The sequence below is a fragment of the Sinohyriopsis cumingii genome, chromosome 15, assembly GCF_028554795.1.
Source record: "Sinohyriopsis cumingii isolate HCF-2022 chromosome 15, ASM2855479v2, whole genome shotgun sequence".
Classification (NCBI taxonomy): Eukaryota; Metazoa; Mollusca; class Bivalvia; order Unionida; family Unionidae; genus Sinohyriopsis; species Sinohyriopsis cumingii.
Window position 1 is genome coordinate 70,130,166 of NC_142975.1, and position 16,039 is coordinate 70,146,204.

Genomic DNA, 16,039 nt, shown 5'->3' on the forward strand with positions numbered 1-16,039 from the left:
ATTCCCTTAAGTGGTCTGTTCACCCCCTCTGCTGCTTATGACAAGGGTTATTGAAGTGACATTTAATTTGCTTTCTGTGGTGGTGCATATTTAAAATTTGTGTGCATTTAGTACAAATATTTGTGTAAAAAGTATTAAAAAGAATAGCAGCATTCAACCAGATCATATCAGATACTAATAACACTTGCAGCTTCTTGACAGTCATGCTATTACCAATAAATGTAAACTTATGAGTATTGTCCTCAGCAGTCGAGTGGTTTAATCAACACGTACATCAAATGTTTAATACATTATAATAGTAAAAATATTTATCACATAACACTTTGCATCTACAAACTATATTCATTTAAAGAAATAAATAATGTTATTAAAAAAAGAAACACTCATTGTGTGAAAATGCTCGTGCTTATAAACAACAATGCAAGAAAAACAAAAACATAAAAATTAAACAACATTGCGGCATCAGGAAAATATCATGTATCAAGAAATTACAAGTCACATAAATTCACAGAAAATAAATATTTTGGAATCTATGGCAACAAAGGATCTGAAGAACATAAAAGATGAATTGAAACCGTTCATGTACCTAGCTTTGGAAAATGTTTATACTCCAATCACAGTGATTTTTTTAAAAAACAAATATATCCAAAATTTTAAATAGATTACTACATCTTTTGTTTAAATTAGAAGATTTTATTATTTGTTGTGAAAATAATTTAATATTTAGAACAATACAGACAAATGAAAGTGATAGCTAAAAATTGGAATCGTATTCAGAGACAATCACACCACTGCCAGCGAAAGCAAGAAATATTCATTTCACTAGAATTTAGAAGTAAAATATTATCATCATTTGAACTACAAGTGACATGGATTAAAATAAGTCAGAAAATTGTAGTATGACATTCATAAAAATTATTTGTAGACAATGAGATACTCAGGATAATATTGATTCTGATCAAAAATACAGAAGATGTTGGGAGAGATTACGTTGTCCACACAGGAGTCGTAAAGCCTAGAAGTGGAATCTGCAGGATTTATCGGCGGCGGTCGAGTATAGCTGCTGTTTCCAACGGTCATATTTCCGGCCAAAACTTTGACACGAAACATGTATTTGAGACCTTTTTCATCTGTTGCTGAATATCCATCAGAGTATTTTGCATGTCGAGCAAAATACGCGCCTTTACCAAAGCGAGTTCCAACTCTATCTCCGGCGAGTCGGAAATCAAAGTTCTGGTTGCAAATTGCCTCAATGACCTTTGGCATTGTGCCATGGAACAGATCCAATTCATTGGCACACCCAGGACCGTTTTGTGCCTCAAACTTTCTCCTTGTTCTGTAATAGCAGATTATTATTTTAAAAAATGTGCGGTAAATTTATGTCTATTCCATTTAAACATATATTAGTATGTCTCACAAACATCATGCAAATATCTGATATATACTATATTATATACTATATCTACAGTAAATATTTGTGCAGCTATGAAGGTATAAAAATATTTTCAAAAATGTAGAACACACACAAATAAAAACAGGTGGAGCTAATATTGCATTATGACAAATTTCAAGTCATAATCAATTGTCTTGTGTCTGGTCGACATAATAAAAATATATCCTATTTTCCTAAAAACAGAACATTCAGGGCAATGTCAACTACATTTCAGCTTATTTCTAACCTTACACTAGGAGAAAACTTAATTCGATGAATCGTGTTCTGATTCCACCAGAACCAAAATTGTGAAAGTACATGTCTTTGTAATTTGTTAAACGTATGACCCACCTGGAATCTAATAAAAATTAACTCATATACCACTTTACATATCCGACTATCAGAGAAAATCACTTAAGTTAACAATATGTCAGAGGTTATGTGGTGTAAGTCCATTACTGTCAACGGGTGTTAATTGGAATATAGAACAAATATTAAAAATATGCAAAGCATATATGAGAATTCGGTTTCATTTCTAAGCAATACTAAGTTCGAGATATAAACATTTACAGGCTATATCTAAATTATGATTTGTTAAGCGCGTAATTGGCGAAATCAAGTCTAAACATAGCCTTTGGTCAAAACTGACCTCTGAACTTTGAAACTCTCCAAAGCATAAGGAGCAAGATTGCCACTGGTGGTAGAGCTGTCAATTAATGTATTCAAATTGTGTCAGACAAATAAGGAGTCATTTTTATGAAGAAAGTTCAATACATTTTGAGTGAGCATCAGTGTAATTCAGGAATTTAGAACGAAGACCAACTTTGTGGTTGATGATATAGATAGACCGAAGATGGGTCATAACATCTAAAGCTGTTTGATGCTGAACTTAATACCCACTCTACTTCAACAGCGTACATGGAAGGCCTCAATGACATATAATGCTCTCTAATCCTGTTTTAAGGTAATACTTTTCACATCTTGAAGATTTAATGGCGCTGTAAAACTAGACACATTCTGTTTCACGCGTGTTTGAATCTTTGCAATATTGAAACAACACGTGTTTTTTATTTTGTTGGTTTATAATATGAACTTGAACTAACCTTTATGCAAATTAATCAAAGAATCTCCTTTTGTCTCAAATCAGACGTTCAGAGAAATGGATCATTTCATTTGTAACTAATAAACAATGTATATTATTTGTCTGTTTCGAGAAAAAGGAAACAAATTACCATTTTCAACAATAATTTGAACAAAACTTTGATTTTTTGATAATGCAGAATACACATACACGCAGTTTATTATATTTAAAAGAAACGTACGGTGGTGGGGTTAGCATAAATGCAGTATAGATCAGTAAAACAGCACAATATTTATCAACAAAAGGCTCCCTTAAGGTAACAGTTTCCCAACTCTCATCGAAAATTGCCATTCCAGCTTCAGGAAAGTGTATGTAATTTTGCACGCAAGTACGTTGCATTGCATTCCTCTCACTTACAGAAAGTAGTGCTCCCATAGGAACGGATTCTGGATGCGCTCAATGCGAACAATTTGCGATTGTGGAAGAGTGTGGTGGAATATATTCTGGACACTCTCCATTTCTCTTTTGTGCAACATGTCACTGCTGTTCAGCAGTACTCGCTTCAAAGACTCCTTCTTATCCATTTTCTCCCAGTAAGGTGGTATAATTATCCCTCTCTGTGTTGTCACAAACGATTTGGTTTTTGCTTGTTCTGCAATCCTACAGAGAATAAAGACAGCTGTTAAAATCTTTCAAGAGGTATTTGCGGCACCATTGGATTGAAAATAAACAATGAGAAAATACTAATAATCATTCAATAAAGAAATATGAAAAGGAAACATTTTACTGTGAATATATTTATAATTAATTTTGTTTTGAATTAAAGGATTTTCGAATAAATCATGAAATAACAAAAATTAATGATATGTCACCTTTCAATGTCAAACATTTTAATATGTGAATGGATGGTAATAAAGTGGAAATGGATAGATAGAAAAGCATACAGACATACAGAAATGTAGGCAACACACACACACACACACACACACACACACACACACACACCCATATATGTAAAGACATTAATAACTGCATTGTGCCAGGTTTCACTGAAAAGAATTCAAAATTTCAATATTGTCCACTGACTTTCTCAAGTAATTTTTTGTGCTTTCATCAGTGCACAGATCCAGAGGCGTCTTTCCAGCTTTGTTTTTCTTGCTGATGTCGCTACCCGCCTCGATCAGTAAAGATGATATTTGTAACGTTGCCTCATCTTGTATTTTCACTCCAAGAAGTCTACTGAGCTGTGCAGAAGAGAAGAACTTTTAAAATTATCTGAGACGACATAACAAAATAACAACGCTTTTTATTTACATGACAGGGAAATCTGAGATAGCTTTTCATTTTTGTCTTCTTGCAAGATTTATTTGCTGATAACATTGCTCTGTAAGAGTAACAGACAACACTTAGATATCAATTAGCCTGGTGATATCAGTTTAATGAAAAGTCTAATAATTACATGTATATTATTATGAGTATTAAAACACAATTAAGATGTGAAAAAACAATGTGAGTCTTAATAAAATAAAACGATAAGCAAATTTGAAATGAACATTAGTCAGTGCAGAGACTGTATTACAAAACGTTCCCAATTTGCTGTCAGTTTTTATATATATATATATATATATATATATATATATATATATATATATATATATATATATATATATATATATATATATATATATATGGGTGTGTGGGTGTGGGTGTAATAACACTTATATGATCTTTCATTTTATTGTATGTGAATGAGGTGAAATTGTATATGGTGGAATAGAGAACCACTTCTCATAAACAAATTCTTATATATCAATATATAGACTCGTGTTACAAACTCATTTATGAGTGATTTGATGGTAACTGCTAAATGTTTAGTGTACACAGCCTCTATCCCCCGTGGCTTAGCAAGAGAACTGTATACTATGTACAACCCTGGGGCGCCAGAAGAATTATTTACTTTGGGCATACATGTATTGGTCAACTATTACGATTTACGGATGTAGGCCAAAACATGTTTAGAGATGAATTGCATGGAGGGGGTGGGGTATGTTCCCCATAGTACCTATGTGTGAACGCCCTTGGTTCAACATATGGATGATTAGCATTAATAATCCTTGAAAAGCAACCTGTCATGAATAATAGTACAGTAATAGTATCACGTATATTAGTTTGAAAAAAAAAGAAAAAATGTGGCAAACATCGGGCAGATTAGCACTACTCATACTATGTACAACCCATGGATAATGCGAACATTCTTGAGGTTGTATACGGTATCATTATGCAATATTGGCAGGCAGGCAGGCAGTACTGGATCGATCAATACTATCCAGGCTATATAAGCAAACTGTGAGATTTCATCATCGACAGCGGTTGCAGATTTTATCAAAATGGCCGATCTTGCATGTGCTTAATTTCAGATAAAATCGCTATTTTAATTGCATTTGCATAGAGTTTGAACAACTCTGCTAATATGTAGTGATGGAGCTGGAAATATCCAGTTGGCCTACAATTAATATATATGCTTACACGAGGTATAAACAGTAATAGCGTATTTTTCAATATTAGCACATAAAGAGAGGAATCCATCACGTTTTTTCACAACGCAAAATATGTCGTTTTCATCTACCCTCTCGATACAAGCCATAGCCGAGACAACTAATGCACCCTACCGTCAGAAATAAGAGCACTGGTTCGAATCCCAGTTTCAGACAACATTTTTCTTATTATGTACGGGAACAACTGAGTAAAGCTGAAAACATGTGAGCAAGTGAAAATCAAATTTGATGACTGGATGGTCGTCTTTAGTAATGGATAATTGGCACACATTATATTTAATCGCATCTGAGACTGATTTGGACTGCACGCATTAGTTGGCTGTAAAACCTCACATGCTTACAATCAGTCACATATAGAATTTCAAAAAAATAACTTAAAAGCATAGCTTTGACAGATAATTTTTTTTTATATTAAAGATTGACTGATATATAATAATGACAAAAAAATCAGATCGACGCTTATAATATTCTGAGGAAGTTTATTTAGGTCTCTAGAAATGGGATTAAACTACTAAATGACTAGGAGCATAAAGTCTGTAGCAGAGAAACTTCAATCGTTGTATCGTTTGAATGCATGCAACCGATTTATTAAAGAAGCCCAACAAGTGTTAAATGCGATTTCAGAGACATAACAGAAACACATTGATATAATGATTTAACTTCGCGTGACTTTAGAAATGGAACGGAATAAACTAGGTTAAGCATATCAGGAAAAGAAAAATAAAACTTTCTTTAATATGGTGCAAAAAAGTAAACTCTCACTAAATCGCACACACTGAAATCCGAACTCATCAATCTTCAGTGGATAAACGAATCTGATTACAAACATTCAGAAGAGGAGCGACGCCAGTACCGAAAATAATTTTCAGAAGTTACTACAAAAAGCAATGGAGCAAAACCTATTGAGGATATTTACTAGTGCTCCAAAACTTTGATGTTATTGCATACAAAACACATAAAAACTGGTCCTACTCGAGTTGGCATTATACTCAGTGATGGCTCATTTGGGCTGAGAGTAGCTTGGAATTTAACTTATATAAATTCACAGATGAATTTATATCTGTGTTGGCAGCCTTTGTTGTCGACAACCAAAAACACCAACGCAAGCCATTTTATTTGAAAAAGCCTGATTTTGATTTTTGAGTTACCGTAAAGTCGCATAATGGACTCTCTTAAGTTCTCTGCCCACCTAGTAATGGAATCACTGTACTATTTGATACAGACGAGGTGATAAAAGAGCGGCTAAATTCCTGGAGAATGTAAATCTTAATTAGATAAACTTCCCTGTATATATAAAGCTCGATGGCATTGGGACACAGCAAAGGTGTATGCCTTGGAAAATATTAATCTGCGGCAGAACATGCCACTATGAATACTGTAAAATACATATAATAGTGTTACGTACTGATCCAGATGCTTGGTCAGGTCTTAAATGTGGGATCGGGTTCAAATTAAGTAATCAACTCTGCCAGACACGTGGATCTGTTAGTAAATAATATCAGTAGCGTAACACACGGGCACCTGTGACTGCGCAAATACCTGTGATCACTCAAACACCTGTTGTTGCACAGACAGATACAGAAATAAATGACACCAAAGCTAGGATCAAAGCAATTGCAGTTTCGGATCCGAGTTGTACAAAAACTTAACAAGTTATTGACGGATTTATCAGAAAGTTCCCCCTTATATAAGCATGTATGCCATACTTCAGCTTAAGCAAATCGCACTATAGCAGAGAATAAAAATACAAAGCAGTATAAGAAAAACCGACATAATTGAATTATTGAGACCCATGCTTTCATTAAATCAACCTGCTCTGCCACCGGTCACTAGTCTACCACCAGTTGCTGCAATAGCAAAGATAATGGTGCAACAGCTAAAACAATTTGCACATGAGCGTAATATACAGATACCAAGAGGTGCAAGAAAAGCTGACATACTTCAGATAAATAGATGTGTTTGAAGAAAACAGTAGTCATAATGAGGGTGAAAAATGCAGACGCCGTATTAAGGATAAACAAAAGCGTCTTGCTACTGAAGATGATGAGTATGTTCGGATGCGAGCACAGCAATCAACAGTATCTGAATTTAAATTTCATACACGTTGTGGTGAGTTAGAAAATCATTTGCAATGATCACAGCCACATACAACCAGGCAACGACGCTCAAAAACTGTTAACAAATATGCTTTCTGGAATTACATTGTTGTTACAAAACTTTGGCCCCTCTGGAGTTAAAGCAGATATTGTCCTTAATTTGCATCTAGTTATGCTGTTAAATTCCGGAGATCAAATTCAGTTCGAAGAACTCAACATTTGTCTGGACGGACGGTTAACCGTATTTGTTGTTTGTGTTTAAGATTAGTTTAGTTATTATATATAAGTAATGGCTTCTTATCGTGATAATGAGGTTGCTGAATCTACCGATGTGGTGTTAGATCAGCTGGCAGCCAATGCTTACATTGATAACAATTCTGCTCCACTTCTCGATGAAAAACTGCGTAAAAGTGGTGTTACCAAACCCTCATATCACTGTCATATAGTTTTGTTAGGGAGAAGCAGAAATCGCCCTTCTGCAGCACCAGATGCTTAAACACTCTAGGATTGTTACTATAACAGCGAAGTCTTATTCACCGATGTATGCCCCCGGTTGCATTCAGCAACAATATTCTACATCAAAAGAAACTCAATTGAGACAAAAGATCTGTTATTCAACAAGGATGCACTTGTTAGGGTAGCAGTTACTGGGCAAAAGCGATCTTTGGAAGCACAATGTAAAGGTGTAGTTGGTGTTTATTAAATGAAAAGGATGCAAAACCATCAGAAGGTACAATTGCTGAAAATTTAAATATACCCAAGGCAGAGGGTTTTCTGTGATTGTATGAAAGATGTACAGGTAGAAGAGTGCAATTAGTCAGAAGTGCATTTGCGTATTGCACCTGGAGGTGATGAGTCCGTACAAGGTCAGCCTGTTGTGCATCTGTACTATGCAATTGCTTTCATAATAGTTGTTACTGATGTGAAAAAGTAATTAACCGGAACAACAGCTGCGAGATGAAATCACCAAGAGGACCGCGTAGTGCGTGAAATACAAACAAATACATGTTAGCTGGTAGATGCTATTTTTGGTCTTGCCGCAGCAGCAACTGTTGGTAGCGGTGTGGCTGGAATCACAGCAATGACAACTATCATAGGTGAACCAATGGAAATTATTGTCAGGGCTATATCGATAGTAACTGGTGTCTTTGGTGGTGTTAGAAAATGAATTGCGATACAATTACATTCATGAGAACGCGTCTATTCAGAACTGCTTGCAGTGGCACAAAGCAGTCAATGCACGATTAGTAAACTGTATTCAGTAGCTATCGAGTAGAAAATAATTAGCATGACCAAGTTTGAGATTGTGCTGGTGGAAATGGAAAATCACCAAAAACTCAAGTACAGATAAGAAATTGTTTGGTTGAGAATTTACAAATAATAAATGTCTAGTAATTTTTCTGCTATACACACACACAGACACACGCATGCACACACAGGCACATCGCTGTCTTATATTTCTTAATTAAATTTGTGCATTACATGCTCCATTCAATTTTCTAAAAAAATACGGATGAGTCAAGATATACAACCGCTTTGATCAAAATAATACAAATTCATTTATCACAGAAACAACTCCTAAATATATTAAACCATTGATGTGCCTGTTGTCTCAAAATGTAACGTAACAAGTGCCTGTAGTGTTATGATGTGCCAACAGTCTTTCGATGAATCACAAAAGTATAACCCAATATATCCTTGTTTGAATTCACTTGGTCAGGTACAATATGAACTTGATTTTGGACAAGGTCAAGTACAAAATACAATTAAAAGTTACAATCTTGGTTTAAAAACTAACAATTACAAGTTAATTATACATAACACAGGTACATAATGATTGCAATAGTCGCAAATATATTATCTACGTCTGAATTTTACCTACGATAATCATCCAACTGATGTATTGCTCAAACATCCAAGTAAAGTGTTTCTTTATAATCAGCAATGGCATGTACAAAGCAAACAGCACGAAAGTCCACAGGAGGAAAGGCTCCAAGAAAGCAATTGGCAACCAAGGCTCCAAGAAAGCAATTGGCAACTAAGGCTGTTCGTACGAGGGCACAATAACTTTATTTCAAAGGAGAAGCAAGCAATCAATGGAATATTATACGAAAGTATAAATATGTACAAAGAAGATTAATAAATTTAAAGAAAAAGGAAACACAGAAAGTTGATCCTACTCATGAGCAAGAAAAGCAAGAAAACATGGCGGATTGGAACTTGGAAAAGAAAAGTACTTCAAAACAAAAAGAACTGAGAAAGAAGAAGGGTCGTTCTTTGAATGTTACTATCAGGAGGGTACCCAAGAATTGGACATGAAGAATATACAGAGAGAAAGAGTACCTGCTGCATCAACTGTAATAATAGCTCTGAAAACCAGAAATCTGGACATCCTACAACAAATTTACTCTATAAACAGGAAGGGATATGAAGGATACGTTATAAGACTCAGAGGGAACTTGCCTGCGGGTCCTACCGTATGGAGAATTAAACATTTCGGGAGAGACAGTAGTAGTAAAACAAAACCGGTACCAATCCTAAAAAAATCAAGAGGCAGACAGGAGAACTCCACTTATCCGACAATCCTATGTAATACCACTAAAAGACATGGTCGACTGGTTCGAAAATAAATTTGGCGTAAAGGTGGAAAAATCAAGATTGGTCACTGTCCCATGATTTTCAATATACAACAGGATTAAAATACTAGAAATTGAAAAGACAAAACTTAGGGGAATTAAAAGGGCTTTCTACTTACATGAAATTTTGACAAAAGTTTGGTATAATGGATGCATACACCACAGAAAGTGTAACAGAAGTGGAGAGATGAGGCACACTCCACATAAATGCCCCAAAAAAACCAGCTGAGACCCATATAGGGAGAAGGGAAAATGAACAAATTTACACTGCAATGCTGGAAATCTTCCCAACTGTTAGGCAACAGGAACAACAACAAGAACCACCAGGACAAAAACAACAACAACGTCAACAAGAAAATCATAAACAAGAGGCAGTAAAACATAAACAGCAACACCATGAGGAAAATCAATATTTAGAACTAAGGCAATAGCATAGGCAGCAAAATGGACAAAAACAACTCCAACAACAGCAAGAAAATCAGAAACAAGAGAAGAAGCAACAAAAACAACACAAAAACAAGAAAATCAAAGCTCAAAACACCAACAAGGAGAACAACAACACCAACTAGAACAAAAGCAAGTCTAGCAACAACAACACAAGAAATTACAGAAACAAATAACAGGAATACAGAAATCAAAAAGAGACGAAATACAGGTGAAACAAAGGATGGGAGAAAAAAACAAAGAAACAAACCCAGCAGATTATTATGAAGGAAAATACACAACAAAGGAAACAGATGGAACAAAAACTAGGCCAAAAGAAGGACCAAGGAGAAAAACAGCAGAAAAGCGACAACTACAACCGCAACAAAAAAAAAAAACAAACAAAAACAAGTGGAACAGTACAATCAGCACAATCAGGTCTGACAGATGAACAGATAGAAATGTACCTGGAAGACTATGATGAATGTACCTGGAAGACTATGATGAATGCTTAGACAGATGAACATATCGAAATGTACCTGGTAGACTATGATGAATGCCTACACAGATGAAAAAGGAGAAATATACCTGGTAGACTATGATGAATGCCTAGACAGATGAACATATCGAAATGTACCTGGAAGACTATGATGAATGCCTACACAGATGGACAGATAGAAATATACCTGGTAGACTATGATGAATGCCTACACAGATGAACAAATAGAAATATACCTGGTAGACTATGATGAATGCCTAGACAGATGAACATATCGAAATGTACCTGGAAGACTATGATGAATGCCTACACAGATGAACAGATAGAAATATACCTGGTAGACTATGATGAATGCCTAGACAGATGAACATATCGAAATGTACCTGGAAGACTATGATGAATGCCTACACAGATGGACAGATAGAAATATACCTGGTAGACTATGATGAATGCCTACACAGATGAACAGATAGAAATATACCTGGTAGACTATGATGAATGCCTAGACAGATGAACATATCGAAATGTACCTGGAAGACTATGCTGAATGCCTACACAGATGAACAGATAGAAATATACCTGGTAGACTATGATGAATGCCTACACAGATGAACAGATAGAAATATACCTGGTAGACTATGATGAATGCCTAGACAGATGAACATATCGAAATGTACCTGGAAGACTATGCTGAATGCCTACACAGATGAACAGATAGAAATATACCTGGTAGACTATGATGAATGCCTACACAGATGGACAGATAGAAATATACCTGGTAGACTATGATGAATGCCTACACAGATGAACAGATAGAAATATACCTGGTAGACTATGCTGAATGCCTACACAGATGAACAGATAGAAATATACCTGGTAGACTATGATGAATGCCTACACAGATGAACAGATAGAAATATACCTGGTAGACTATGATGAATGCCTACACAGATGAACAGATAGAAATATACCTGGTAGACTATGATGAATGCCTAGACAGATGAACAAATAGAAATATACCTGGCAGACTATGATGAATGCCTAGACAGATGAACATATCGAAATGTACCTGGAAGACTATGATGAATGCCTACACAGATGAACAGGTAGAAATATACCTGGAAGACTATGATGAATGCCTACACAGATGAACAAATAGAAATATACCTGGTAGACTATGATGAATGCCTAGACAGATGAACATATCGAAATGTACCTGGAAGACTATGATGAATGCCTACACAGATGAACAGGTAGAAATATACCTGGTAGACTATGATGAATGCCTACACAGATGAACAAATAGAAATATACCTGGTAGACTATGATGAATGCCTAGACAGATGAACATATCGAAATGTACCTGGAAGACTATGATGAATGCCTACACAGATGGACAGGTAGAAATATACCTGGTAGACTATGATGAATGCCTACACAGATGAACAGATAGAAATATACCTGGTAGACTATGATGAATGCCTAGACAGATGAACATATTGAAATGTACCTGGAAGACTATGATGAATGCCTACACAGATGAACAGATAGAAATATACCTGGTAGACTATGATGAATGCCTAGACAGATGAACATATCGAAATATACCTGGAAGACTATGATGAATGCCTACACAGATGAACAGATAGAAATGTACCTGGAAGACTATGATGAATGCCTAGACAGATGAACATATCGAAATGTACCTGGAAGACTATGATGAATGCCTACACAGATGGACAGATAGAAATATACCTGGTAGACTATGATGAATGCCTACACAGATGAACAAATAGAAATATACCTGGTAGACTATGATGAATGCCTAGACAGATGAACATATCGAAATGTACCTGGAAGACTATGATGAATGCCTACACAGATGAACAGATAGAAATATACCTGGTAGACTATGATGAATGCCTAGACAGATGAACATATCGAAATGTACCTGGAAGACTATGATGAATGCCTACACAGATGGACAGATAGAAATATACCTGGTAGACTATGATGAATGCCTACACAGATGAACAGATAGAAATATACCTGGTAGACTATGATGAATGCCTAGACAGATGAACATATCGAAATGTACCTGGAAGACTATGCTGAATGCCTACACAGATGAACAGATAGAAATATACCTGGTAGACTATGATGAATGCCTACACAGATGAACAGATAGAAATATACCTGGTAGACTATGATGAATGCCTAGACAGATGAACATATCGAAATGTACCTGGAAGACTATGCTGAATGCCTACACAGATGAACAGATAGAAATATACCTGGTAGACTATGATGAATGCCTACACAGATGGACAGATAGAAATATACCTGGTAGACTATGATGAATGCCTACACAGATGAACAGATAGAAATATACCTGGTAGACTATGATGAATGCCTACACAGATGAACAGATAGAAATATACCTGGTAGACTATGATGAATGCCTACACAGATGAACAGATAGAAATATACCTGGTAGACTATGATGAATGCCTAGACAGATGAACAAATAGAAATATACCTGGCAGACTATGATGAATGCCTAGACAGATGAACATATCGAAATGTACCTGGAAGACTATGATGAATGCCTACACAGATGAACAGGTAGAAATATACCTGGAAGACTATGATGAATGCCTACACAGATGAACAAATAGAAATATACCTGGTAGACTATGATGAATGCCTAGACAGATGAACATATCGAAATGTACCTGGAAGACTATGATGAATGCCTACACAGATGAACAGGTAGAAATATACCTGGTAGACTATGATGAATGCCTACACAGATGAACAAATAGAAATATACCTGGTAGACTATGATGAATGCCTAGACAGATGAACATATCGAAATGTACCTGGAAGACTATGATGAATGCCTACACAGATGGACAGGTAGAAATATACCTGGTAGACTATGATGAATGCCTACACAGATGAACAGATAGAAATATACCTGGTAGACTATGATGAATGCCTAGACAGATGAACATATTGAAATGTACCTGGAAGACTATGATGAATGCCTACACAGATGAACAGATAGAAATATACCTGGTAGACTATGATGAATGCCTAGACAGATGAACATATCGAAATATACCTGGAAGACTATGATGAATGCCTACACAGATGAACAGATAGAAATGTACCTGGAAGACTATGATGAATGCCTAGACAGATGAACAGATAGAAATGTACCTGGAAGACTATGATGAATGCCTACACAGATGAACATATCGAAATGTACCTGGAAGACTATGATGAATGCCTACACAGATGAACAGATAGAAATATACCTGGTAGACTATGATGAATGCCTACATAGATGAACAGATAGAAATATACCTGGTAGACTATGATGAATGCCTACACAGATGAACAAATAGAAATATACCTGGTAGACTATGATGAATGCCTAGACAGATGAACATATCGAAATGTACCTGGAAGACTATGATGAATGCCTACACAGATGGACAGATAGAAATATACCTGGTAGACTATGATGAATGCCTACACAGATGAACAGATAGAAATATACCTGGTAGACTATGATGAATGCCTAGACAGATGAACATATCGAAATATACCTGGAAGACTATGATGAATGCCTACACAGATGAACAGATAGAAATATACCTGGTAGACTATGATGAATGCCTACACAGATGAACAGATAGAAATATACCTGGTAGACTATGATGAATGCCTAGACAGATGAACATATCGAAATATACCTGGTAAATTATGATGAATGTCTAGAATACACGATGGAAAATCAGCCAAATACAATGATAACACCAAAAGAGAGTAATAATAGAATCAAAGCAAACAACCTCCACAGAAGAAGAAATAAACAGAGAAAGACGTAGAAGAAGGGCAATAACGAGACAAAAAAGAGAACAAGAGACAAAAATGAGTGAAACATACCTTCTGGACGTTGATGAATGCCATTAAGAGATTTTCATCTTATTTTCAATTCTCAAGAAAAGCAAACGTACACAAAATACTATATGTGCAAAAGATAATATATATATATATATATATATATATATATATATATATATATATATATATATATATATATATATAATATATATATATATATATATATATATATATATATATATATATATATATATATATACACACACACACACATAAGCATAAAATATGAAATTCATACAAAGATGAAAGATAGAAATAAATAAAATCAAGATATCAGTCAAACGATATAGCACATATACAACCACAAGTAGGGCAGGAGGGCCTCCCTAAATGGTCTGAACAAATCAACGAGAGGAGAGCACCCTCCAAAAAAATACATCCAACAAAAATTAAATAAACTTCAAAAAACAAAAGATAAAATGTAGTTAAAAATTACCTCTCAACACCCCCCCCCCGAAAAAAAAGTACGAAGCTAATATTTGTAGGCAGGCTGAAGCTGTTGAGAGGTTCCTTAAGCAAGGCACTGCGTGGCTTAAAAATGTGTGTACTGTGAGACGAAGTTACAGGAACTGAGTAGAGAAGGCGAGGGTATGTCTACGTTTATGGAAAACTGCAACAAGTAATGAATATACAGCTTGCAAATAATAGTTGTAGCCATTGCTTTCATCGGACTCAAAAAGAGAAATAAAAACGAACAGTTAATATTTAATTAATTTTCTGTTCTTCATTCAAGCTACCAATTATTATCATATCGAAATCAAAATCATCATCAGCGAGAGGCCTGTGTCGAAACGTTTAACTGAGAATGACGAAAAACTGCGTCACTCATTAGTGACGTAATCTATGATGCAGCATTTCCAAGAGGGACGTTTTGTATCCTTACGTTGTGCACAAAGCTTGCTAAACGTATTCACAGTGACAGAAAGAAATCTCTGATTTTCCAAGTCTGTTCTTTTCAAATTTGATGAAATGGTGGATTTTCAAGTAATGAGTGATCTCCCGGAGTCATATTCAGCATTAACGTGAGTAATTTATAAATGATACTATATAATTTTGAAAGCAAATGAATGGTTGGATGACTCTTTCCTCACAAATTGACCCCTACCCCCGCCATTTACATGGCATTTGAGCTAACCAAACGCTACTATCAATAGTTAACCTTTTGTTTATGGTAAGTAGGTCGGAAAAGAGATTCGGCATGTGCATTTGCATTATCATTATTTAAATTGATTATGAATCGCAAGATCAAAGAGAAATTGTTGCCATTCTTTCCATTACATAGTCATCAAAATAGAGCTCTGTAAGAGAACACATTGGTTTCATTATATTACACGAATGGTGC

General features: G+C 35.4%; 1 protein-coding gene across 1 annotated transcript in view; it reads right to left on the bottom strand.

Moving 5' to 3' along the window:
* Window positions 1-234: 234 nt before the first annotated feature.
* Window positions 235-16,039, bottom strand: part of LOC149782034 (E3 ubiquitin-protein ligase MIB2-like) — a 50,885-nt gene continuing 35,080 nt past the window's right edge. The window contains exons 17-19 of the mRNA XM_089933443.1: window positions 3,600-3,757; window positions 2,931-3,173; window positions 235-1,336 (exon numbers count right to left, since the gene is read on the bottom strand). Of these exons, the coding sequence (XP_089789569.1) occupies window positions 916-1,336; window positions 2,931-3,173; window positions 3,600-3,757 (822 nt within the window). The 3' untranslated portion in view covers window positions 235-915. The remainder of the gene's footprint in view (window positions 1,337-2,930; window positions 3,174-3,599; window positions 3,758-16,039) is intronic.